This window comes from Ranitomeya imitator, chromosome 2 (assembly GCF_032444005.1).
Source record: "Ranitomeya imitator isolate aRanImi1 chromosome 2, aRanImi1.pri, whole genome shotgun sequence".
NCBI classification, from domain to species: Eukaryota; Metazoa; Chordata; class Amphibia; order Anura; family Dendrobatidae; genus Ranitomeya; species Ranitomeya imitator.
Window position 1 is genome coordinate 373,418,535 of NC_091283.1, and position 26,458 is coordinate 373,444,992.

General features: G+C 46.4%; 1 protein-coding gene across 1 annotated transcript in view; it reads right to left on the reverse strand.

Moving 5' to 3' along the window:
* Window positions 1-5,520, reverse strand: part of LOC138666608 (oocyte zinc finger protein XlCOF8.4-like) — a 147,041-nt gene extending 141,521 nt beyond the window's left edge. The window contains exons 1-2 of the mRNA XM_069754805.1: window positions 5,463-5,520; window positions 2,849-2,996 (exon numbers count right to left, since the gene is read on the reverse strand). Coding sequence (XP_069610906.1) covers window positions 2,849-2,926 — 78 coding nt within the window. The 5' untranslated portion in view covers window positions 2,927-2,996; window positions 5,463-5,520. The remainder of the gene's footprint in view (window positions 1-2,848; window positions 2,997-5,462) is intronic.
* Window positions 5,521-26,458: the final 20,938 nt, after the last annotated feature.

Genomic DNA, 26,458 nt, shown 5'->3' on the forward strand with positions numbered 1-26,458 from the left:
CATAGGTCGTTGTTGTGGAGATACGTGGCACCTATGGTTCCCTCCGTTGATCCTCCTGCCCCGGTGTTGGGCGAGGGGGAGTTGGAGTATGTGGTGGAGAAGATTTTGGATTCTCGTGTTTCAAGACGGAAACTCCAGTACCTGGTCAAGTGGAAGGGTTATGGTCAGGAGGATAATTCCTGGGCTTTTGCCTCTGATGTTCATGCTGCCGATCTAGTTCGTGCCTTTCATTTGGCTCATCCTGATCGGCCTGGGGGCTCTGGTGAGGGTTCGGTGACCCCTCCTCAAGGGGGGGGTACTGTTGTGAATTCTGTTGTCGAGCTCCCTCCTGTGGTCGTGAATGGTACTTCGGTGAGTTCTGTCCGTGGGCTCCCTCTGGTGGCTGTGAGTGCAGCTGCTGCTTCTGAGGTTCCTTACACAGGTGACGGGGTTTATCCTTTGGTTTGCTGCTCTATTTAACTCCACTTAGATCGTTACTCCATGCCAGCTGTCAATGTTTCTGCATTGCTTCAGTTCGCTCTTGGATCTTTCTGGTGACCTGTCTACTCCAGCAGAAGCTAAGTTCCTGATATCTAATTTGTTCATTGTTTTCTTGTCCAGCTGGATATCATGATTTTGTCTTGCTAGCTGGAAGCTCTGGGATGCAGAGTGGCATCTCCGCACCGTTAGTCGGTGCGGAGGTCTTTTTTGAACACTCTGCGTGGTCTTTTGTAGTTTTTTGTGCTGATCGCAAAGCTACCTTTCCTATTCTCTGTCTATTTAGTAAGTCTGTCCTCCCTTTGCTGAAACCTGTTTCATTTCCGCGTTTGTGACTTTCATCTTTAGTCACAGTCAATATATGTGGGGGGCTGCCTTTTCCTTTGGGGAATTTCTCGGAGGCAAGGTAGGCTTTATTTTCTATCTCTAGGGCTAGCTAGTTCTTAGGCTGTGACGAGGCGCCTAGGGAGCATCAGGAGCGCTCCACGGCTATTTCTAGTGTGTGTGATAGGAATAGGGATTGCGGTCAGCAGAGCTCCCACATCCCAGAGCTTGTCCTGTTTGAGGTTTAACTATCAGGTCATTCCTGGTGCTCCTAACCACCAGGTCATAACAGTGTGCGCAATAGATGCGGGTGAAATAGCGATTCACCCGCTGCTATTAACCTGTTAAATGCCGCTGTCAAACGCTGACAGCGGCATTTAACCGGCGCTTCTGGCCAGAAATGAACGCATCACCGACCCCCGTCACATGATCGGGGGTCGGCGATGCATCAGGATGGTAACCATAGAGGTCCTTGAGACCTCTATGGTTACTGATGTCGGCCTGCTGTGAGCGCCCCCCTGTGGTCGGCGCTCATAGCAAACCTGCATTTCAGTTACACAGCAGCGATCTGATGATCGCTGCTATGTAGCAGAGACGATCCAGTTGTGCCAGCTTCTAGCATCCCATGGAGGCTATTGAAGCTTGGCAAAAGCTAAAAAAATGTTTTTAAAAATATGAAAAAAATAAAAATATATATAAAAGTTTAAATCACCCCCCTTTCGCCCCATCCAAAATAAAACAATTAAAAAAACACAAACCTACACATATTTGGTATCGCCGCGTTCAGAATCGCCCGATCTATCAACAAAACAAAAATATTTACCTGATCACTAAACGGCGTAGCAAGAAAAAAAATCGAAATGCCAGAATTATGTTTTTTTGGTCGCCGCGACATTGCATTAAAATGCAATAGCGGGCAATCAAAAGAACCTATCTGCACAAAAGTGGTATCATTAAAAACGTCAGCTCGGCATGCAAAAAATAAGCCCTCACCCGACCCCAGATCACGAAAAATGGAGACGCTACGGGTATCGGAAAATGGCGCAATTTTCTTTTTTTTTAGCAAAGTTTTCAATTTTTTTTCACCACTTAGATAAAAAATAACCTAGACGTGTTTGGTGTCTATGAACTCGTAATTACATAAAGAATCATAATGTCAGGTCAGTTTTAGCATTTAGGGAAGATAGCAAAAAAGCCAATCAAAAAACAAGTGTGGGATTGCACTTTTTTTGCAATTTCACCGCACTTGGAATTTGTTTCCTGTTTTCTAGTACAAGACATGGTAAAATCAATGCTGTCGTTCAAAAGTACAACTCGTCCAGCAAAGAATAAGCCCTCACATGGCCAAATTGACGAAAAAATAAAAAGGTTATGGCTCTGGGAAGGAGGGGAGCGAAAAACGAAAACGCAAAAACGAAAAAGGGCCACGGCAGGAAGGGGTTAATGAGGTTTAGAGAACCTGGGTGTTTGAAAATTCTGTAAAACTAGCTTTACTTCAGCACTTTTTATTAAAGAAGTGAATTTATTCATATCAATTACCTGGAGATGTGAGGCGCTGGGGAACCTCCACAATTACATCATTGTACTGATCTTTGTGTTCTTCTAAATACTCCCACTCCTCCATGGACAAATAGACAGCGACATCCTGACACCTTATAGGAACCTGACACATACAATGATAACATCATCAACCAGATCCCTTCATAGCATCACTGTAATATGTCCCAGCATTCCCAGCAGTGTCACCTCTCCAGTCAGCAGCTCAATCATCTTGTTGGTGAGTTCTAGGATCTTCTGGTCATTGATGTCCTCATGTATCAGGGGGTAAGGTGGAGGCCCAGTGATTGGGTTCAGGGGTCTTCCCCTTCCCTCAGACACAGGGGCCTGACAGCACTCACTAGATTTCTTCTTTACTACTGTGTAATCCTGTTTATGGAAAAACACATTAATAAATTTCAGTACAGACATTTCCAGATTCCTCACCTCTCCAGTTCTGTCCATCCCATAGATAAGAATGATGTAATGTGACGTTATCAGAATCTCTCACCTCACGAGTAAGCTGGAAGAGGATCTCTAGGGTGAGGTTTAACAGCCTCTTTGCAATCTCTTTCCTGACACTATCCATCCTTGACAGGTCAATCAGGAAAATTCTCTTATAGAAGATCTTCACGGAAAGGATTCAATATTTTAGGGACCTGAATGGGAAGAAGATGATGATGTAACATCATAAAGATCCCATGTAATAACAAAATTACTAGAGGTAATAAGGGAAAACAAGTTAGGAGCTATATCATGTAGAGGTTTCTTTTCTCATGAAATATAACATGAAGGCAGTTCCTACCTGAAAAAGATGGATATTTCTGAAAATTATGTCTTGACAGAGCACATCATTAAAGTTTGAAGGGTGGTCTGAAGTCAAACTAAATTTCATACTAAATCCTCATATATTTAGTGCCGTAATCTAAGCTATTTTTTAATATACCTGTATTAAAAACTCCCTGCCATTCTCTAACTACACTATCTAACCGCTATTCTATATTTTCCAGTTTCCTGTGTGATGAAACAAAGCACCAAGGAGATTGCTTAAGGGCAGAAAAGAACGAGATGGCCTGAGGTCAGCGAGGAATGCGGAGGAGATAGCCTGAGGTCAGAGAGGAACGCTAGGGAGATGGTGTGGGGTCAGAGAAGAACGCTGAGGAGATGGCCTGAGGTCAGAGAGGAGCGCTGATGAGATGGCCTGAGGTCAGAGATGTTGTGAGTTCTGTTTTTGGGCTCCCTCTGGTGGTTACTGATGGTACTGGGTGATTTGTGTTCTGCTGTCTCTGGTGTCCACCTGTTCTATTAGGATTTGGGAGTTTCCTATTTAACCGAGCTTTCTTGTCATTTCCCCGCCGGCTATCAAGGTTATCAGAGTGTTTTGTTACCTCAGCTTCTGGCTTCAGTAATCTTCAGGACAAGCTAAGTTTTTGATTTTCTTGTTCCACGTTTTGATTTATTTTTGTCTTGTCCAGCTTGCATATAATTGTTTCTTTGCTGCTGGTTGCTCTAGCGGGCTGAAATTGCTCCTCATGTACCATGAGTTGGAACATGAGTTCAAGTAATTACAGGATGGTTTTTTGAAGGGTTTTTTGCTGACCGCGCAGTTTACTTTTGTATCCTCTGCTATCTAGTTTTAGCGGGCCTCATTTTGCTGAATCTGATTTCATACTGTGTATGTGCCTTCCTCTCATTTCACCGTCATTATATGTGGGGGGCTGCTATTTCTGTGGGGTATTTCTCTGGAGGCAAGAGAGGTCTGTGTTTCTTCTAATAGGGGAAGTTAGATCTTCGGCTGGTGCGAGACGTCTAGGATCAACGTAGGCACGTTCCCCGGCTATTGTTATTTGTGTGTTCAGGTTTAGGGTCGCGGTCAGCTCAGGTTCCATCACCCTAGAGCTCGTTGGTGCTTGTCCTTTTGTGATTCCCTGCCATTGGAATCATGAAAAGAGAGGAATGCGGAGGAGATAGCCTGAGGTCAGAAAGGAACACTGAAGAGATGATGTGAGGTCAGAGAAGAACGCTGAGTAGATGGCCTGAGGTCAGAGGGACGTTGAGGAGAAGGCCTAAAGGTAGAGAAGAACACTGAGGAGATGGCCTGAGGTCACAAAGGCACACTGAGGAGAAGGCCTAAGGGTAGAGAAGAATGATGAGTTGGCCTGAGATCACAAAGGCACACTGAGAAGAACGCTGAAGAGATGGCCTGAGGTCAGAGTGTTAAAGTACCGTCACACTGAACGATATCGCTAGCGATCCGTGACGTTGCAGCGTCCTGGCTAGCGATATCGTTCAGTTTGACAGGCAGCAGCGATCAGGATCCTGCTGTGATGTCGTTGGTCGCTGCAGAAAGTCCAGCACTTTATTTCGTCGCTGGACTCCCTGCAGACATTGCTGAATCGGCGTGTGTGACACCGATTCAGCGATGTCTTCACTGGTAACCAGGGTAAACATCGGGTTACTAAGCACGGCCCTGCGCTTAGTAACCCGATGTTTACCCTGGTTACCGGCATCGTTGGTCGCTGGAGAGCAGTCTGTGTGACAGCTCTCCAGCGACCAAACAGCGACGCTGCAGCGATCGACATCGTTGTCGGTATCGCTGCAGCGTCGCTAAGTGTGATGGTACCTTTGCGCTGAGCAGATGGCCTGACGTCACAGAGGAACCCTGAGAAGAAGACCTGAGGTCACAGAGGAATACTGAGAAGGCCTAAGGGTAGAGAAGAACACTGCAAAGATGGCCTGCAGTCAGAGAGGAACACTGAGGAGAAGGCCTGAGGTCAGAGAGGAAAAGATGGACTGGAGTCAGAGAGGAACACTGAGGAGAAGGCCTAGGTGATGACTTACCAGAAAAAGAACTTAGATGTGACATATGATGGGAAACTTGACAAAATGTTAATCTAGCTCATTACAGTCAGTGAGGACAGCCAGACTCAGCTGGTGTGTGTCTAATAACGAATCTGCCCCAGCTGTTTCCTGTTCCTGCACTCCCCACAATCTGTCCCTCTCATCTGCTCTTGTAGTTGGCAGATATCTATATACACATGGCAGAGCTGCGGGCACTATCTCCGGGAATGGAGGGGTTACTGCCCCCTGCCCCCGCCCAGTAATGGGGAATCTCCAGCACCTACCTCCACCTGCAGAGCCGCACACCACATATATGGCTGTTCTGTGCGCACAGGACCTGTGATGAGGTCACAGGAGGGGAGGAGTCAGGGGTCACATGATCAGGGGCCAAAGTGTATGCAGGACTCTGCTGTGCTGGTTGTCATGGTGCTGGATGAGGAGACGTTTCTATGTGGGGTCAGGAGGGGTTTACAGTGTGGATGTAGCAGAGCCGTGTGTGTACGAGGTGTACAGAGCAGAGCCGTGTGTGTATGAGGTGTACGGAGAGGAGCCGCGTGTGTACGAGGTGTACGGAGAGGAGCCGCGTGTGTACGAGGTCTACGGAGAGGAGCCGCGTGTGTACGAGGTATACAGAGCGGAGCCGTGTGTGTATGAGGTGTACGGAGCGGAGCCGTTTGTGTATGAGGTGTACGGAGCAGAGCCATGTGTGTACGAGGTGTAGGAGCGGAGCTGTGTGTGTATGAGGTGTACGGAGTGGAGCCGTGTGTACGAGGTGTACGGAGCGGAGCCGTTTGTGGAAGAGGTGTTCTGAGTGGAGCTGTGTGTGAGGTGTATGGAGCGGAGCTGTGTGTGTATGAGGTGTACGAAGCGGAGCAGTGTATGAGGTGTACGGAGCGGAGCCGTGTATGGAAGAGGTGTTCGGAGTGGAGCTGTGTGTGTATGAGGTGTTCGGAGCGGAGCAGTGTGTGGGTACAACATATGCGGAGCATAAGTTTCTATGATATCAGAGTTTTCCTCTTAGAGCTCAAATTTATCAGCATAAATCAAATAGGTCCAATGTTGTTCCTGAAAAGTAGGACGAGTGTCATTTGAGTACAATGCGATTTTCCTCACCCTCCATCCATCTGACATCCGGTGACCTTACGTCAGCACTAGACCCTGCAGGGGGGGTTCTCACTCGAGATTTCCCGAGCATTCTCAGGGATCCTCCAAGTATTTTTTTTAGTGCTCGGAGATTTAGTTTTAGTGTGTGAACATTGGGAACCATTGGAAGGGGTAGTTGACTTGATAAAATCTGTGTTCAGAATCCATACAGTGCCTACAAGTAGTATTCAACCCCCTGCAGATTTAGCAGGTTTAATAAGATGCAAATAAGTTAGAGCCTTCAAACTTCAAACAAGAGCAGGATTTATTAACAGATGCATAAATCTTACAAACAAAAAAGTTTTGTTGCTCAGTTAAATTTTTATAAATTTTAAACATAAAAGCGTGGGTCAATTATTATTCAACCCCTAGGTTTAATATTTTGTGGAATAACCTTTGTTTGCAATTACAGCTAATAATCGTCTTTTATAAGACCTGATCAGGCCGGCACAGGTCTCTGGAGTTATCTTGGCCCACTCCTCCATGCAGATCTTCTCCAAGTTATCTAGGTTCTTTGGGTGTCTCATGTGGACTTTAATCTTGAGCTCCTTCCACAAGTTTTCAATTGGGTTAAGGTCAGGAGACTGACTAGGCCACTGCAACACCTTGATTTTTTTGCCTCTTGAACCAGGCCTTGGTTTTCTTGGCTGTGTGCTTTGGGTCGTTGTCTTGTTGGAAGATGAAATGATGACCCATCTTAAGATCCTCGATGGAGGAGCGGAGGTTCTTGGCCAAAATCTCCAGGTAGGCTGTGCTATCCATCTTCCCTTGGATGCGGACCAGATGGCCAGGCCCCTTGGCTGAGAAACAGCCCCACAGCATGATGCTGCCACCACCATGCTTGACTGTAGGGATGGTATTCTTGGGGTCGTATGCAGTGCCATCCAGTCTCCAAACGTCACGTGTGTGGTTGGCACCAAAGATCTCGATCTTGGTCTCATCAGACCAGAGAACCTTGAACCAGTCAGTCTCAGAGTCCTCCAAGTGATCATGAGCAAACTGTAGACGAGCCTTGACATGACGCTTTGAAAGTAAAGGTACCTTACGGGCTCGTCTGGAACGGAGACCATTGCGGTGGAGTACGTTACTTATGGTATTGACAGAAACCAATGTCCCCACTGCCATGAGATCTTCCCGGAGCTCCTTCCTTGTTGTCCTTGGGTTAGCCTTGACTCTTCGGACAAGCCTGGCCTCGGCACGGGAGGAAACTTTCAAAGGCTGTCCAGGCCGTGGAAGGCTAACAGTAGTTCCATAAGCCTTCCACTTCCGGATGATGCTCCCAACAGTGGAGACAGGTAGGCCCAACTCCTTGGAAAGGGTTTTGTACCCCTTGCCAGCCTTGTGACCCTCCACGATCTTGTCTCTGATGGCCTTGGAATGCTCCTTTGTCTTTCCCATGTTGACCATGTATGAGTGCTGTTCACAAGTTTGGGGAGGGTCTTAAATAGTCAGAAAAGGCTGGAAAAAGAGATAATTAATCCAAACATGTGAAGCTCATTGTTCTTTGTGCCTGAAATACTTCTTAATACTTTAGGGGAACCAAACAGAATTCTGGTGGGTTGAGGGGTTGAATAATAAATGACCCTCTGAAAAGACTTTTCACAATTTTTAAAAAAAATAAACAAAGAAATAACATTCTTTTTTGCTGCAGTGCATTTCACACTTCCAGGCTGATCTACAGTCCAAATGTCACAATGCCAAGTTAATTACAAATGTATAAACCTGCTAAATCTGCAGGGGGTTAAATACTACTTGTAGGCACTGTATATTCGCTCATCACTAGTCTCAATGTGATCTTGCTGCCTTACTGAGCGCTCGCGTCAAGCCACCGCTCTACAAACCACCCAGATGTAGCAGAGCTGGAACTCTTCATGGGACACCATCAGATAGGGGTTATCTATGGATAGGTGAGGGATATGGTGTTTTATTATTTTTTATTTTTACATTAATAAATGGGTAAAAGAGGGTGGGGAGTGTTTATTTCAAATAAAAGACTCTGTTTCTTTCAATTAACTTTACTCTGTATGTGTCTTTATTACATTTGACTATGGGGTTAGTAATGGGGGCGTCTTATTAACACTTCTCCACTACCAACCCCTTGGCTTGATGTCAGCTAACATTACAAAGCTGATATTAACCCCAATACTATTACCTCACTTCCTCCGCACCAAGGCAAGTGGGAAGAGAGGAGGCTAAGCGCCAAAATTGGCACATCTAATGGATGTGCCATTTCTAGGGCGGCAGAGGGCTGATGTTCTTAGTCTGGGAGGGAGCCAATATCCATGGCCCCTTCTTAGACTAGTCCGCAGCTGGCAGCCTAGCCTATGCTGGTCATTAATTATAATGGGAACCCCTTTTTAATAATCAGTAAAGGCTAAGTAGACCACTGTGAGCTGATATTAATATCCTTAGAAGCTCCATGTTTATTACCCCATTCATAGACTATAAACATCAGCCCCCAGCTGTCAACTTTCCCTCAGCTGGTTAAGAAAAATTAGAAGGAACCAACACCATTTTTTTCTTTTAGTTATTTTTTAACTAAACACATGTACATTAAGCTACACACACACTGCACCAATTATATATGTCACTGACATCTATCTATTCTACGTATATATCTATTCTATCTAATCTATTCTGACAGTTGTGAATTTTCTGTACTTGGCTGATGAAATGGATGAGTAAAAATCTGGGTACTGCCCCTAAACACAGTGTCTGCAAATTGAGATTCTGGTTTGGCTATTATCCTAAGTCATGTGACAAGGCTCGTTAAAGGGTCAACATTGACTTGTAGGATTGCTACCTTCCAATAGATGGCACTAGAGTTCTGGCTCTCTTCCTCACTGAAGAGACAATTTGCATAATTAGCATGTTACCCAGAGGAGCATTGCGGCTTTAAAGGGACACTGTCACCTGAATTTGGAGGGAACAATCTTCAGCCATGGAGGCGGGGTTTTGGGGTTTTTGATTCACCCTTTCCTTACCCGCTGGCTGCATGCTGGCTGCAATATTGGATTGAAGTTCATTCTCTGTCCTCCATAGTACACGCCTGCGCAAGACAAGATTGCCTTGTGCAGGCATGTACTACGGAGGACAGAGAATGAACTACAATCCAATATTGCAGCCAGCATGCAGCTAGCGGGTAAGGAAAGGGTGAATCAAAAACCCCGCCTCCATGGCTGAAGATTGTTCCCTCCAAATTCAGGTGACAGTGTCCCTTTAAGTCTCCTCATCTCGGCATGCTTAGCATGTCGATCTCCACAAGGAGAAACAATACTTTTTGGATAAAAATCGGACGGCACACACATGGTCCGCAGATCATAGATGAACAGAATAATTGACTAACCGTTAGAGAGCAATCCGATTTTTTATCGGATTGCACTCATTCAATTTTAACTGTAGATGAGTATGAGCCCTTACTACTACATACAATTAATATATAAAAGTTTCAGTGCTTGTTAACAAATCAGGACCTAGAGACTCTAAGTTGAACAGGCAAGTCCTGCATGAGGAACATGAGTGCCAAGACCAGGCAATTAATGTGATAACAACTCCTATTTGTCATGTGCCTCTATGGTGACAGGTCATCCTTCCTTAGGATTGACATCCTCTTTAACAGAAAACTACCTAAAGCTTCACCTTCGGTTGGAGCAGCTAAGCTCCATCTTTCATTTCTGTCCTGTTACCATGGAGACCCAAAGGAGAGTTGCAACTTTGCCACTTCATGCTCCATACCCATCTGTTTCCACGAGACAAAACCAAGATTGCACTTATGGTCTCTCTTGTGTGTGAACAAGCCCTTGGGAGCATGGGGGTTCAGAGACACCCGACTTAGGGAGTTTCCGAGCGGTATTCGAGGTACCAGGCCATACCTTGTCAGTGGCCTCATCCCTTTTGACTCTTAAGACACGGCACCAACACCTTGGCTTAGTATGCTTTACACTTCTGTACCCTGGTTGCAGAGTTGGCTTGGAACGAAGAGGCTCTGGTGGCAACCTTCTGGCAGGGTCTGTCCAGTCATACTAAGGATAAATTGGCAGGCAGAGATCTTCCATCCTTCCTGGATGCTCTTATACATCTGGCTACTAGCAATGATCTCCATTTCCATGAGTGAGCTCTGAAGCAACCTCAAGTTTCCTCTAGTGGCAGATAACCCAAGCTAGCACCCACTTTCCAGTACCCCTTGCTGCCGCAAGCCATACCTCCTGTTATAGAGCCAATTTAAAAAGGGCCAAACTTTCTGTTTATGAAAGACAGCGAAGGTATAGAGAGAACGAATGCATGTACTGTGGACGCAAATGGCATTATGTTAGTCAGTGCACAATGAGGCCGTGAAACTCTAGCACCTAGGGTGCGCCGGAGAGTTGACCCTAGGTGAGAAGTATTGCTCTCAAAAACGCTTGACTGAGGTCATCCTGGTCTGGAGAGAGACATGTCTCTCTACGGCATCTCATTTAGACTTTGGCTCCGCAGCTAATATCATCCATCAATTAGTAAACACTGTTCTTCTGGTCCTTCCATGGTTGCGTTTACACATGCTGGTTGTAAAGTGGTCCAGTGGCCAGAAGCTTCTGTGGGAACCTTTTTGTGTTACCAACTGCTTTGTCAAGGTCTTGCTCAAGGCTCACCTTCCATGCCGTCGAACATTTCTTCCCTACCCACCTATTATCATGACTTTGTAGACATCTTTTGTGAAAAGAAGGCATAGATTTTGCCAAGCTATAGACCTTCCGATTGTTCCATCAATGTTCAGTCAGGCACTCCTCCACTACATTGCCGGGTGTATTCTCTATCCCTGCCAGAGGCTTGTGCCGAGTTGGAATATATCCAAGAAAACTTAGCCAAGGGATTCAACCTTAAGTCCTCTTCTCCTACTAGTGCCAGCTTCTTCGTGACTAAGAAGATGGTTTCCTACATCCCTGTATTGATTATTGGGACCTTAACAAAATCACCATTAAAAGAGGTTGTCCAGCCTAAACTGATAAGTCTGCAATCACTCTATGTAACTGAATAACTCAAGCGCACTGTGCTCTGCAAGGATTCACCGTTTTCTAAGCCGGCACCATCTGCTACATATGTGTCCACACCCAATATCATCACATTGTGTGTGGTGGGGGGCACATTTGCATCATACTGAAGAGCACCGTGAAAAGGGTATCTTAGTGTGTGGGAACATATAGGGGCATATTTACTTTGTAAGTCCTGTAAAGTTTTGGGGAGTTGGCTGTGCCAAACATTGCTTATGTTAGTCGTCACATTCAGTCCTGCACAGAAGCACACTGGGAGCATCACCTGTTACTTGGTGAGCCTGTCTGATCCTGTTTGGTAATTAATCATCTATTTTATTAATGAGAACCATGAAATGCGTTATACCAGCTTTTTTTTGCCCATTCCTGCACAGGGGCCCAACATGCTAGTCCAAGCCGGGTTGATTATCAAGCAGAGGCGTAGCTGGGTTTTGGTTCGGGGGGGCGAAGCTTCTGAGTGGGCCCCTAACCAGGTAACCTTGATTACAACTGGGTGACGCTCCCTAACAGTGGAAGAGAACCTCAGCAGATGACCACGCTGTTACTGAATATAATCTCTATATAAAGACCAACATGGATATTACCGCCATATGGTCAGTGGTTAATACCAGTCCTACAGAACATATAAGAGATTACAGTACAGTTGCAGACAATGACTTACCGCTGACATTCTTTCTGATGGAATCGTTCATTTTTCCCGTCTTTTCCATCTGGCCCAGACCGACATGACAATTTCTTCCACCCAGGACTCGGCTGCAGAGAATACAACAAAGACACGTTTCACTTCTCACATTCCAGCCCCATCACCATCTATTCCCAACCTGCACAAACTCCTCATCCTGCCGATATCCCAATACTGAGCCGCTGCTGCCATATGTGTCGCTATTACTGCACCTGCTGTGTGTTTCTATGTGCCTTCTAAATTCTAAAGCAACCCTCTGTAATATAGTGATGCCGGGTGCAAGTGCCCTAGAAAACAGTGCCCATATGTTTTCCCCTAGAAAGTAATATTTCCCTGTGTGCCTCTTTGATAGTCACAGTAACTTGAGTTCCCCTAAAACAATAAGTGCCCACTTTACATTTAATAATGTCCCGAGTCTCCCCCGTACAGCTCCCCTATACAAAGTATGATGCTCTTATACACAGTATAATGCCACCTCAATGTATAGTACCATCCACACAGTATACTGACCCCTTAGTAGCCCCCAAACTGTTTGATGGCTCCAACACTGTAATCCCCACACTGTACGATGGCCCCCCACTGTAATTTTCACACTGTATGATGCCCCCTGTTGTGAATTCCGCTCTTGGGCTCCCTCCAGTGGTTGTAAAGTGGCACTTTTGTGAGTTCTGCTCTTGGGCTCCCTCTTGTGGTTTCAAGTGGTATGGCTGCTCCTTGGAGTTAGCTGTCATCAGCTGCCTCCACTTATCGTCTCTTCTGCTCGGCTATTTAAGCCTGGCTCTTTCTTCTGCCAGTGCCACTTGTAAATGGTTCCTGGTTGGATTCACATCTCTTTGGATTTCCCTGTTATCCTGACCAGTTCTGCAAAGCTAAGTTTTTGCTTGCGCTTTTCTGTTCACAGATTGTGGACTTATCCGTTCAGTGCTTTCTATTTTTGTCCAGCGTTATCAGTATGAATTAATTCTGTCTTGCTGAAAGCTCTGGGAAGCAGATTTACCATCCACACCTTTAGTCAGGTGTGGAGATTTTTTTGTAAACTCTGCGTGGATTTTTGTAGTGTTTTATACTGACCGCACAGTATTCCATCCTGTCCTATCTATCAAGCTAGACTGGCCTCCTGTGCTCATCCTGGTTTCATTCTGTGTATGTCTTTTCCCTCTCCACTCACAGTCATTATTTGTGGGGGGCTAATCTATCCTTTGGGGATTTTCTCTGAGGCAAGATAGTTTTCCTGCTTCTGTCTTTAGGGGTAGTTAGCTCTTAGGCTGTGACGAGATGCCTAGGGAGAGTTAGGAGCATTCCACGGCTACTTCTAGTGTTGTGTTGAGCTTAGGGACTGCGGTCAGTACAGTTACCACTTCCTTCAGAGCTCGTTCCATGTTGCTCCTAGACCACCGCATCATAACAGTACAAGTGGCCGAAAATGAATTAAATGCATCTCAAAAGAAGGAAAAGAAAGTTCTGAACCATTTTTTTTTCTGTGCTTTGGTTTGTCTTTTTTCCTCTTGATATCTGGGAGGTTCAGGATATATGCTTTGGCATGGATGTTCAGGGTTTGTCTTCTCGTGTGGATCAGCTTGCTGCAAGAGTACAGAGTATCCAGGACTATGTTGTCCAGACTCCGGCTTTAGAGCCTAGAATTCCTACTCCTGATTTGTTTTTTGGAGACAGATCCAAGTTTTTGAACTTTAAAAATAACTGCAGATTGTTTTTTTGCTTTGAAACCCCGTTCTTCTGGTGATCCCATTCAGCAAGTAAAAATCATCATATCCTTGCTGCGTGGTGACCCTCAAGACTGGGCTTTTTCTCTTGAAACAGGGGATCCGGCATTATTGAATGTTGATGCATTTTTTCAAGCGCTCGGATTATTGTATGACGAACCTAATTCTGTGGATCATGCAGAAAAAACCCTGTTGGCCTTGTGTCAAGGTCAGGAAGCGGCAGAGTTATGCTGCCAGAAATTTAGAAAATGGTCTGTGCTCAGTAAATGGAATGAAGAGGCTCTGGCTGCTATTTTCAGAAAAGGTGTTTCTGAAGCTCTTAAAGATGTTATGGTGGGCTTTCCTACGGTTTGAGTGAATCTATGTCTCTAGCCATTCAGATTGATCGGCGTCTGCGCCAGCGCAAAGCTGTGCACCATATGGCAGTATCCTCTGAGCAGAGTCCAGAACCTATGCAATGTGATAGGATTTTGACTAGAACAGAACGGCAGGAATTCAGACGTCAGAATAGGCTGTGTTTTTACTGTGGTGACTCTGCTCATGTTATCTCTGATTGCCCTAAGCGTACTAAGAGAGTCGCTAGGTCTGTTACCATTAGTACTATACAGCCTAAATTTCTCTTATCTGTGACCCTGATTTGCTCATTGTCGTCCTTTTCTGTCATGGCATTTGTGGATTCAGGCGCTGCCCTGAACTTAATGGACTTAGAATTCGCCAGGCGCTGTGGTTTTTCCTTGCAGCCTTTGCAGAGCCCTATTCCTTTGAGGGGTATTGATGCTACACCCTTGGCCAAGGATAAACCTCAGTACCCGACACAGATGACTATGTACAAGGAGAGACTTGCACAAGGTCTTTGTTTTTACTGCGGCAGTGCCTCTCATCTCTTACGCGCTTGTCCTCAGAAGCCGGGAAACGCATCCGCCTAGGACAGGTAAGAGAGGCCTTCCTAGGTGGTTATGATTCCTCTCCGCCTCTGGTTTTGTCTGTTATTCTACATTTAGGTTCCCGTCACTTTTCTCTGGAGGCTTATGTTGATTCAGGAGCGGCTGGGAACTTTGTTCAGCTCGAGGTTGTTAACAGGCTTGGGATACCTGTTAGACCCTTGAAGACTCCTAGACAAATAGCTTCCGTCGATGGTCAGCCTTTGCGGGAGACCGTCAACTTGGTTACGGAGGAAGTCGAACTTCAGATTGGAGCTCTTCATCGTGAGAAACTGGCCTTTTATGTTTTACCTTCTTTGTCTCATTCTTTCCTTTTGGGTCTTCCTTGGTTGAGAGATCACGAACCCACGCTGGAATGGCGTACTGGAGATGTTCTACGGTGGGGACAGTCTTGTCTGAACAGGTGCCTGCTTCCCGTCAAGCCTGCGTCCTCCTCTCGGTCTGCTTCGGAATCCGTGGGAATTCCTCCAGCCTATTGCGCTTTCTCGGACGTCTTTAACAAGAAGGAAGCGGAGATTTTGCCGCCGCACCGCTCTTATGACTGCCCGATAGACCTTGTTCCTGGTTCTACTCCACCTAGGGGTCGTATTTACCCATTGTCTCCTACCGAGACTCAAGCCATGTCCGAATATATTCAAGATAATCTGGCCAGAGGCTTCATTCGAAAGTCTTCCTCACCTGCAGGAGCTGGGTTCTTCTTCGTTAAAAAGAAGGACGGTTCTCTTCGCCCATGTATAGACTACCGGGGTCTCAACACCATCACGATCAAAAACAAGTACCCACTTTATCTCATACCAGAACTCTTTGATCGTCTATGTGGAGCACGAATCTTTACCAAATTGGATCTCAGAGGAGTTTATAATTTGATCCGTATCCGTTCTGGTGACGAGTGGAAGACTGCGTTTAATACCAGAGATGGTCATTATGAATATTTGGTTATGCCATTCGGTTTATGCAATGCACCCGCAGTCTTCCAGGAGTTCGTAAATGATGTTTTTCGGGATCTACTTTACACCTGTGTTGTGGTGTACTTGGACGATATCCTTGTGTTCTCTCCAAGATCTGTCTACTCACAGAAGAGATGTACGGCAAGTACTTCAGCGTTTGAGAGAGAATCGGCTGTACGCAAAACTGGAAAAATGTGTCTTCGAAAAGTCATCTCTACCCTTCTTGGGTTTCATCATTTCCGATGCTGGTTTGTGTATGGATCCGGGAAAAGTTTCTGCCGTGCTCAACTGGCCGCGTCCTCTTGGAGTGAAAGCAATTCAGCGATTTCTTGGATTTGCTAACTACTATCGGCAGTTTATACCTCACTTTTCCTCTCTTTCAGCTCCAATCTCCTCCATGATTCGGAAGGGTGCCAATCCTCATCTGTGGTCGTCTGAGGCCGAAGAGGCTTTCCGGTCCATCAAGCAAGCCTTTGCCTCAGCTCCTATTCTTCATCGTCCAGTGGCCAATAAACCCTTCATCCTTGAAGTAGATGCTTCTGCAATTGGAGCTGGAGCTGTGCTCTCGCAGAAATCCTCTTCTGGTCGTCTTGTGCCCTGTTGTTTTTTCTCTAAGATCTTCTCCTCCTCAGAAAAAAATTATTCCATCGGTGATAAAGAACTTTTGGCAATCAAGTTGGCATTAGAGGAGTGGCGGTACCTCTTAGAAGGGGCTTTACATCGTTTTATAATCTACAGCGATCACAAGAATCTGGCGTATATTCGTTCTGTGCAAAGACTTAATCCTCGGCAGGCCAGGTGGGCCTTGTTTTTCGCCAGGTTTGACTTCGAACTTCGTTTCTTGCCAGGAAATAAAAACTCCAAAGCCGACGCTCTGTCTAGGTCATTCCAGGTGGTGGATTTGGAGGACGAGCCTGCACACATCATTGATCCTGCCAGAGTCATCACAGTTGCTCCAGTCTCTCTCACTTCGTTGCCTCCGGGTAAGACTTTTGTCGCTGAAGGGAACAGGAGACGTGTCTTACTTTGGGGTCACGCCTCCAAACTGGCTGGACATGTTGGTTTCAAAAAAACCTTTCGTTTGATCTCTCGTTTTTACTGGTGGCCAACGTTGTCTAAGGATGTCCAAAGTTTTGTCGCCTCTTGTCCTTCCTGTGCCAAGAATAAGATTCCCAGGCAACTACCTTCTGGGCTGCTACATCCTTTGCCAGTACCTTCCACTCTGTGGCAACATTTATCTATGGATTTCATCACTGATCTGCCTCACTCTTCTGGTTCCACCGTCATCTTCGTGGTCATGGACCGTTTCTCCAAGATGGCTCATTTCATCGCTCTCCCAGGTTTACCTTCTGCTCCCGAATTGGCAAAGATTTTTGTTCACCATATTTTTCGTCTTCATGGTCTTTCTTTACATATTGTTTCTGACCGAGGTGTTCAATTCACCGCCCGCTTCTGGAGATCCCTCTGCAAATCTATGAACATTTCGCTTGATTTTTCTTCGGCCTACCATCCACAGTCCAATGGCCAGGTGGAACGTACTAATCAGACTTTGGTAACTTATCTCCGTCATTTTTCCAATTCTCATCAGAATGATTGGTCTGACTTACTGCCATGGGCTGAGTTTTCTTACAATAACCATCCCAGCGAAGCCACTAACAAATCTCCATTTTTTATCGTCTACGGTCAACATCCTGGTCTTCCTCTTCCGGTTCCTCCTGTCTCTACTGTACCAGCGGCTGATCTTCTGTCTAGAGAGTTCTCCAGGGTCTGGCAGGAGACCAAGTCCGCCCTTGAGTTGGCTCAAGTTAGGATGAAGAGACATGCGGACAAAAGACATCTTGATTCTCCTATATTCCATCCTGGGGACAAGGTTTGGGTTTCTTCTAAATTTATCTGTCTCAAAATCCCTTCACATAAGCTGGGTCCTCGCTATATCGGTCCATTCGAAGTTTTGTCTCGTATTAATGACGTTTCTTACAAACTTAAGTTGCCTGCCTCTCTGCGTATTTCTAATTCTTTTCATGTGTCTCTCCTTAAACCTGTAGTTTTTAATCAGTTTCATTCTTCTAACCTTTGTTCTCCTTCGCCTGTTTCCGAGGATGATGTCTTTGAAGTTAGGGACATTTTAGCCATGAAAAAACTTAAAGGGAGAACTTTGTTTTTGGTTGACTGGAAGGGTTTTGGTCCTGGGAGCCTCGAGAGAACATTCGGGCTCCTCGTATTTTGTCCCGGTTTCTTTCTAGTCTTGAAAAGGAGGGGCGTAAAGATGGGGGTACTGTCATGCCGTTGCTGCCGCCGCCTGTCCCCACTGCAGCTTGCCGGGTGCGCGCGCGTCGCATTCAGCTCTGCGCGTGTGCACATCTGATTCCTCTGTTGGTGCTCTTTCCTGTCCTCTCCGTCATCCTGGAGGACTGTAACCCGGAAGTAGCTCCCATGCTGCTATGTAAACTGCTTCCTGCTGCTTCTCTGTGCCTGATGTTCATTTGTGTTTACAAGTGCTTCTGGCCACCTGTGGTCTCTGTGCGTTCCTAGCTCTCTGACTTTGGGTTTCCTCCGCCTCTGCAGTGCCTGCCTGTTTCCTGTGTTCCTGCCTTGTTCCTTCAGTTCCTTTTCCTCTGCGGTACCTGCCCGGCTCCTATATCTTTTCCTTGCTCCCGTCAGCCTCGGTGTCTCCATATTGTCCTGCCAGCCTCCGTGCCTCCGTAGCGTTCCCATCTTCTCCCTTATCTCAGTAGTTCCTTTCTGTTCCCTCTTTCCCTTTGTGCCTGCTGTGTTCCCATCTGATCTCAGTCGACCCTCCAGCTTCCGTGGCGATAGTCCCTCACGGACCTGCCCCTAACTCTCCCTGTATAGGGGGCGGTCCACCTGGTCAGCTCGTCCAAGAGGGGTTCGTCATCACGGTCCAGTGGGTCCACTCTCCGTTTTTCACTGTTTGAATCTACATGCTCTAATAGGACTGCACTCGGGTGACATCCGAGTGCAGCCAGATTCTTACAGCATCACAGTGTGCTTTTTTTTCCAGAAAGTTTTCGCCTGCGGAACGCAATTATGATGTCGGCAATCGGGAGTTGTTGGCTATGAAGTGGGCGTTTGAGGAGTGGCGACATTGGCTTGAGGGAGCTAAACACCGCGTTGTGGTCCTGACCGATCATAAGAATCTGATTTACCTCGAGTCGGCCAAGCGGCTGAATCCTAGACAGGCTCGATGGTCCCTGTTTTTCTCCCGTTTTGATTTTGTGGTCTCGTATCTTCTGGGATCTAAGAATGTTAAGGTTGATGCCCTCTCTAGGAGTTTTTCGCCTGATTCTCCTGGAGTCCTTGAGCCGGTTGGCATTCTTAAGGAGGGGGTGATTCTTTCTGCTATCTCCCCTGATTTGCGGCGGGTGCTTCAGGAATTTCAGGCTGATAGGCCTGACCGCTGTCCAGTGGGGAAGCTGTTTGTTCCTGATAGATGGACAAGTAAGGAAATTTCTGAGATTCATTGTTCAGTGTTGGCTGGTCATCCTGGGATTTTTGGTACCAGAGACTTGGTTGCTAGGTCCTTTTGGTGGCCTTCCTTGTCGCGCAATGTGTGTGCTTTTGTGCAGTCCTGTGGGACTTGCGCCCGGGCCAAGCCTTGCTGTTCCCGCGCTAGTAGGTTGCTTTTGCCTTTGCTGGTCCCTGAGAGGCCCTGGACGCATATTTCCATGGATTTTATTTTGGATCTTCCTGTTTCCCAGAAGATGTCTGTTATCTGGGTTGTTTGTGACCGGTTCTCTAAAATGGTCCATCTGGTACCTTTGCCTAAGTTGCCTTCCTCCTCAGATCTGGTTCCATTATTTTTTCAGCATGTGGTTCGTTTGCATGGCATTCCGGAGAATATTGTGTCTGACAGAGGTTCTCAGTTTGTCTCTAGATTTTGGCGGGCCTTTTGTGCTAGGATGGGCATTGATTTGTCTTTTTCTTCGGCGTTTCATCCTCAGACTAATGGCCAAACTGAGCGAACTAATCAGACCTTGGAGACCTATTTGAGATGCTTTGTGTCTGCTGATCAGGATGATTGGGTGTCTTTCTTGCCGTTGGCCGAGTTTGCCCTTAATTATCGGGCTAGTTCGGCTAGTTTGGTTTCACCTTTCTTTTGTAATTTTGGTTTTCATCCTCGTTTTTCTTCTGGGCAGGTTGAGCATTCTGATTGTCCTGGTGTTGATTCTGTGGTGGACAGGCTGCAGCAGATTTGGACTCATGTAGTGGACAATTTGACGTTGTCTCAGGAAAGGGCTCAACGTTTTGCTAACCGCCGTCGGTGTGTTGGTCCCCGGCTTCGTGTGGGGGATTTGGTTTGGTTGTCTTCTCGTCATGTTCCTATGAAGGTTTCTTCCCCTAAGTTTAAGCCTCGGTTTATTGGTCCTTATAAAATTTCTGAAATTATTAATCCGGTGTCTTTTTGGTTGGCTCTTCCAGCCTCTTTTGCCATTCATAATGTTTTCCATAGATCTTTGTTGCGGAGATATGTGGTGCCCGTTGTTCCCTCAGTTGACCCTCCTGCCCCGGTGTTGGTTGAGGGAGAGTTGGAATATGAGGTTGAGAAGATTTTGGATTCTCGTTTTTCGAGGCGGAGGCTTCAGTATCTTGTCAAGTGGAAGGGTTATGGCCAGGAGGATAATTCTTGGGTTGTTGCCTCCGATGTCCATGCCACCGATTTGGTTCGTGCTTTTCATTTGGCTCATCCTGATCGGCCTGGGGGCTCTGGTGAGGGTTCGGTGACCCCTCTGTTGTGAGTTCTGTTGTCGGGCTCCCTCCTGTTGTCATGAATGGTACTTCGGCTGGTTCTGTCCATGGACTTTCTCTGGTGGCTGTGGGTGTTTCTGAGTTTCCTTCCTCAGGTGACGAGGTTAATTCGTTAGCTGGCTGCTCTATTTAACTCCACTTAGATCTTTGCTCCAGGCCACCTGTCAATGTTCCAGTATTGGTCTAGTTCACTCCTGGATCGTTCTTGTGACCAGTCTTCCCAGCAGAAGCTAAGTGACTGCTTGTTTTTCTCTGGTTTGCTATTTTTCTGTCCAGCTTGCTATTTCTATTGTTCTTGCTTGCTGGAAGCTCTGGGACGCAGAGGGAGCGCCTCCGCACCGTGAGTCGGTGCGGAGGGTCTTTTTGCGCCCTCTGCGTGGTCTTTTTGTAGGTTTTTGTGCTGACCGCAAAGTAACCTTTCCTATCCTCGGTCTGTTTAGTAAGTCGGGCCTCACTTTGCTAAATCTATTTCATCTCTGTGTTTGTATTTTCATCTTTACTCACAGTCATTATATGTGGGGGGCTGCCTTTTCCTTTGGGGAATTTCTCTGAGGCAAGGTAGGCTTTATTTTTCTATCTTCAGGGCTAGCTAGTTTCTTAGGCTGTGCCGAGTTGAATAGGGAGCGTTAGGCGCAATCCACGGCTATTTCTAGTGTGGTTGATAGGATTAGGGATTGCGGTCAGCAGAGTTCCCACGTCCCAGAGCTCGTCCTATATTATCAGTAACTATCAGGGCATTCCGTGTGCTCTTATCCACCAGGTCCATTGTTGTCCTGACCACTAGGTCATAACACCCCTCCTCAAGGGGGGGGGTACTGTTGTGAATTCCGCTCTTGGGCTCCCTCCGGTGGTTGTAAGTGGCACTTTTGTGAGTTCTGCTCTTGGGCTCCCTCTTGTGGTTTCAAGTGGTATGGCTGCTCCTTGGAGTTAGCTGTCATCAGCTGCCTCCACTTATCGTCTCTTCTGCTCGGCTATTTAAGCCTGGCTCTTTCTTCTGCCAGTGCCACTTGTAAATGGTTCCTGGTTGGATTCACATCTCTTTGGATTTCCCTGTTATCCTGACCAGTTCTGCAAAGCTAAGTTTTTGCTTGCGCTTTTCTGTTCACAGATTGTGAACTTATCCGTTCAGTGCTTTCTATTTTTGTCCAGCGTTATCAGTATGAATTAATTCTGTCTTGCTGAAAGCTCTGGGAAGCAGATTTACCATCCACACCTTTAGTCAGGTGTGGAGATTTTTTTGTAAACTCTGCGTGGATTTTTGTAGTGTTTTATACTGACCGCACAGTATTCCATCCTGTCCTATCTATCAAGCTAGACTGGCCTCCTGTGCTCATCCTGGTTTCATTCTGTGTATGTCTTTTCCCTCTCCACTCACAGTCATTATTTGTGGGGGGCTAATCTATCCTTTGGGGATTTTCTCTGAGGCAAGATAGTTTTCCTGCTTCTGTCTTTAGGGGTAGTTAGCTCTTAGGCTGTGACGAGATGCCTAGGGAGAGTTAGGAGCATTCCACGGCTACTTCTAGTGTTGTGTTGAGCTTAGGGACTGCGGTCAGTACAGTTACCACTTCCTTCAGAGCTCGTTCCATGATGCTCCTAGACCACCGCATCATAACAGCCCCCCTAGATAGCCTCCATATAGTACAATGCACCAGATCGTCCTAAATGTAGTATAATGCGCTCCCCATAAGCCCCCATATAGCGTAATGAACTCCCCATAGGCCTACTCTATATTGTATAATGCACCCCCCTAGGCAGACTCTATAGCACAAGGTGTCCCCCATAGGAAAACTCTATATTGTATAATGCACCCCCATAGGCAGACTCTATAGCACAAGGCAGCACCCTTAGGCAGACTCTATAGCACAAGGCAGCACCCATAGTCAGACTCTATAGCACAAGGCAGCACCCATAGGCAGATTCTGTAGTATAAGGCAGCAACCCCATAGGCAGACCCTGTAGTATAAGACAGCACCCCCATAGGCAGACCCTGTAGTATAAGGCAGCACCCCATAGACAGATAGACAGACCCTGTTAGTATAAGACAGCACCCCCATAGTCAGACCCTGTAGTATAAGGCAGCACCATTATAGGCAGACCATGTAGTATAAGGCAGCACCCCTATAGCCACACCCTGTAGTATAAGGCAGCACCCATGAAAAATAAATAAATACTCACCTTCTTCCTGGCTCCTCCGCAGCTCTGAGCACCCGCTCATCTCCTGACAGCGGGCGCAGGTTAGTAATGTCATCACACCCGCTGTCAGTGTCGGTGACATCAGACGATGACAAGGGGATGATGGGAGAAAGAGCGTAGCGCTCCTTCTCCCATCAATGCGATCAGCTGTATCGGCTAAATGCCGGTACAGCTGACCTTGCGATGACGGGTGGGGGCCCCATAGCAGCCGGGTGGCAGAGCAGGGAGATCGATTCTCCCTGCTCTGCCACAGAAAGCAACTGTATTGGCGCGCTGCACACGCTGATACAGTTACAGTAGCGTAGCTCCGGGTGGGTCCCCTCAGAGCGCGGGGCCCTGGGCGACCGCCCCCTCTGCCCCCGATAGCTACGCTACTATTATCAATCATCAATTTTCTTGCTTTGCATAACCAGTAGAAAACTACATAGTATACTCTCTTGTTTGTCCTTCTTTTTTCATTGATATTTCAAATTAACACTTTTTTTAAGCACGAGATTACAAGCACAGCCATATGTGCTTGTGAGTAGAGTTGAGCGACTTTTACTTTTTTCGGATCGAGTCGGGTTTTGCGAAACCCGACTTTTTATTATTATTATTATTATTATTATTATTAGCATTATTAGTATTCATTTTTATAGCGCCATTTATTCCATGGCGCTTTACATGTGAATGGGGCAAATATAGACAAGTACAATAAACATGAGTAAAACAAGGCACACACAAGTACAGGAGGAGAGAGGACCCTGCCCGCAAGGGCTCACAGTCTACAGGGGATGGGTGAAGATACACTAGGTGAGGGTAGAGCTGGTCATGTGGCGGTTCAGTAGATTGGGGATCACTGCAGGTTGTAGGCTTGTTGGAAGAGTTTGTCAAAAGTCGGGTCGGGTGAAATAGTCCGATTATTGCGAAAAGTTGGGGGCCGACTGAAACACGAAACCCAATGCAAGTCAATGGGGAATCAAAGTCAGCAGTGAGTGGAGGACAGGAAAACACCTACAGTGCCCATTTTAATGCCAAAAACATAAATTCTTATTACTTAAGCTTGTCAATCTTAATTTACTTTATAATAATAGTTAGGTATTGAAAACTGGGGGTCATTTGGCTAAAGTTGTGGGGGGGTAGGGCTGGCTCAAGATTTTCGTGGGCCCAGGAAATGCGGAATACGTCACGGCGGTGGAGCAGGGAGAGGTAAGTATTTCAACTTTGCAAGTGCTGTGATCCTGAGCAAGCAGGGGGGGCCCACTCGTTGGCACTGGCACAGGGCCCCTCATAGTACGGCGGTGTGTTTGACGGCGGGTAGCGCCTCCCACTGGCAGAGACACTTTTGCGTACTATGAGGGGCCCTTTGCCAGTGACGTCGCCAACGAGTATGCCCCCCATCTGATGAAGAAACCTGCACTTTCATCTGCACCTTCCTCTTTGTCCCCGTGTAAGGTGGTATAGTATGCAGGAAGGGGAACCTGACTTTCAGCAGGGTCAGATTCTGGCTGTGTAGAGTGCAAGAGGAATGTAGTGGTCTGGGTCAATGTACAAGCAGACTCATCTAGCAGTGGCTGGGCAATGGTCAGGATGAGGAGGAAACACAGATATAGGCCAAAATAATAAAGTAGGCTAAATGCAGTTCAAAATTGGTAACAGGACTAAACAGACGGCATTGCTTTGTTCAGTGGAGGAAAACTGTAATGAGTGGCAGACACAGTTAGTAGGCCCAAATAATAAAGTAGGCTAAATGCAGTTCAAAATTGGTAACAGGACTAAACAGACGGCATTGCTTTGTTCAGTGGAGGAAAACTGTAATGAGTGGCAGGCACAGTTAGTAGGCCCAAATAATAAGTGGGCTAAATGTCTGCCAAAAAATTGTTCATAAATAAACAGGTGGCATAGCTAGGTACAGGGGTGGGCTCCTCTGCTGAGTAGCAGACAGTGGTAGTAGGCACAAAGTATTAACTGGTTTAAATGGAGGCCAGGGCCCCTGTATATTTTAACTATCATCTATCATTTCAACAAATTTGTATTGGCAGTGCCATTGAAGGATTTAACAGCACAGACTACACAGTGGTGGAGTAGGGAGAGGTAAGTATTGCAAGTGGTAGAGCACTGTTCGAGCTGGGGGGAACACTCTCGTGGGCGGCGGTATTGGCACAGGGCCCCCCATATTACGACGGTGTGTCCGAAGTTGGTTGTGCACCACCACCGTCAGAAACACTTCATTGTACTATGAGGGACCCTGTGTCGTCGCCCAAGAGTGGGCCCACCCACCTGTCCAGGCAAACGGCACTCGCATGGGTGCTTGCACCAGGTGGTGACCACGTGCCTGTGGGGAACAGGTTCAAGCTCATTTGTGCCTTGGGCATGATTATTAGTGGGATAAAGTTGTTCATGTTGGGGGGTCCCTGTGTGCATTCATTTCATTCTTTAGATAATATGACCTTTACGCCCACCCGCAGGGATGAGTGTGGGGTCTACACATACCTGATACTGCTTAGGTTGATTGCACCGTGTTCAGGTGTAGGTTAAATGTCAGAGTCCGGAAATTTTACTATTTTACTATGTCCACAGTGCATTCACTATATTGGTGTTCTTCGAATGCGATGGCTTAATTCCTCAGTTAAGCGGAAAAAGGTTTTGCACTATTTACAGCGTACTAACTTTCATGTGATTTTTTTTGCAGGAGACTCATTGGGTGAGGGATAAGCATCCATTTTTAGTTAGTAAAAAGTATGTTTTATGGGCAGAGGCATCATATTCTAAAAAGCAGAGAGGGGTGGCGATACTCGTCAATAAATGTATTAATTATGACATTTTAGAGACCTAGAAAGACCAATGGGGAGGTTCTTGGTAGTACACATCAACATAGAAGGGGTCCCATATTGCTTCGGTGATCCGGTGACCTTGGAGCAGCATGAGAATTTTCACTGGAGAAGGTGGCCACTATACTGACCGCAATCCTGAACTTAACACCGCAACTCAAAGTAGCCGTGGAGTGTACCTAACACACCTAGACACCTCGTCACAGCCGGAGGACTAAATACCCCTAAAGATGGAAATAGGAATACTATCTTGCCTCAGAGCAGATCCCCAAAGGATAGACAGCCCCCCACAAATATTGGCGGTGAGTCGGAGAGGAAAAAACATATACAGGCAGAAAAACAGGATTTAGCACAGGAGGCCACTCTAGCTAGATAGGACAGGATAGGACAGAGTTATGTGCGCTCAGTATAAAAACCCTTCAAAAATATCCACAGCAGAATATACAAAAACTTCCTACATCTAACTAAAGATGTAGGAGCGTATATCTGCAACTCCAGTGAATCCTACAATCAGAGCAGGAATACAAATAAAAACAAGCACACAGCAGTGTGCCACAGAAACAAAAACCAAACACTTATCTTTGCTGAATTTGGCAGCAAGCAGGAGAAGCCAGAAAGTGAACCAACACTACACAAGGAACTGTGAGGAAAATGTATAATATCAGTAGTAGTTTCTCTGCCTTTTAGCACCATAGCTGAGGGAATTCTGCACTCCTAACCATGGTGCTGAGAAACACATGGTCGCTGTAAAACCCCCCTCTTTTTTCCCCTTCCTGAATACAACCAACCAGCCCTAGGATAAACACTGGGTAACCTGAAGCTTGTGTGTGAGCAGAGTGTGGCCTTACACTGCAGGTGACCAATCATGCAAAGCCACCTGTGGTCCCTCCCTTCTTAGTCAAGAATGTCTTTGTCTTGAGAGTCTCAAAACGTAAATATCTCGGAGACCTCAGTGAATATCATTAGTGATGTCCCAAGTTTGGAGTATATAAGCCCCCACACTTAACCCAGCGGACAGTTGGAGTTTTGTTGCCTGAGGACTCGATCTG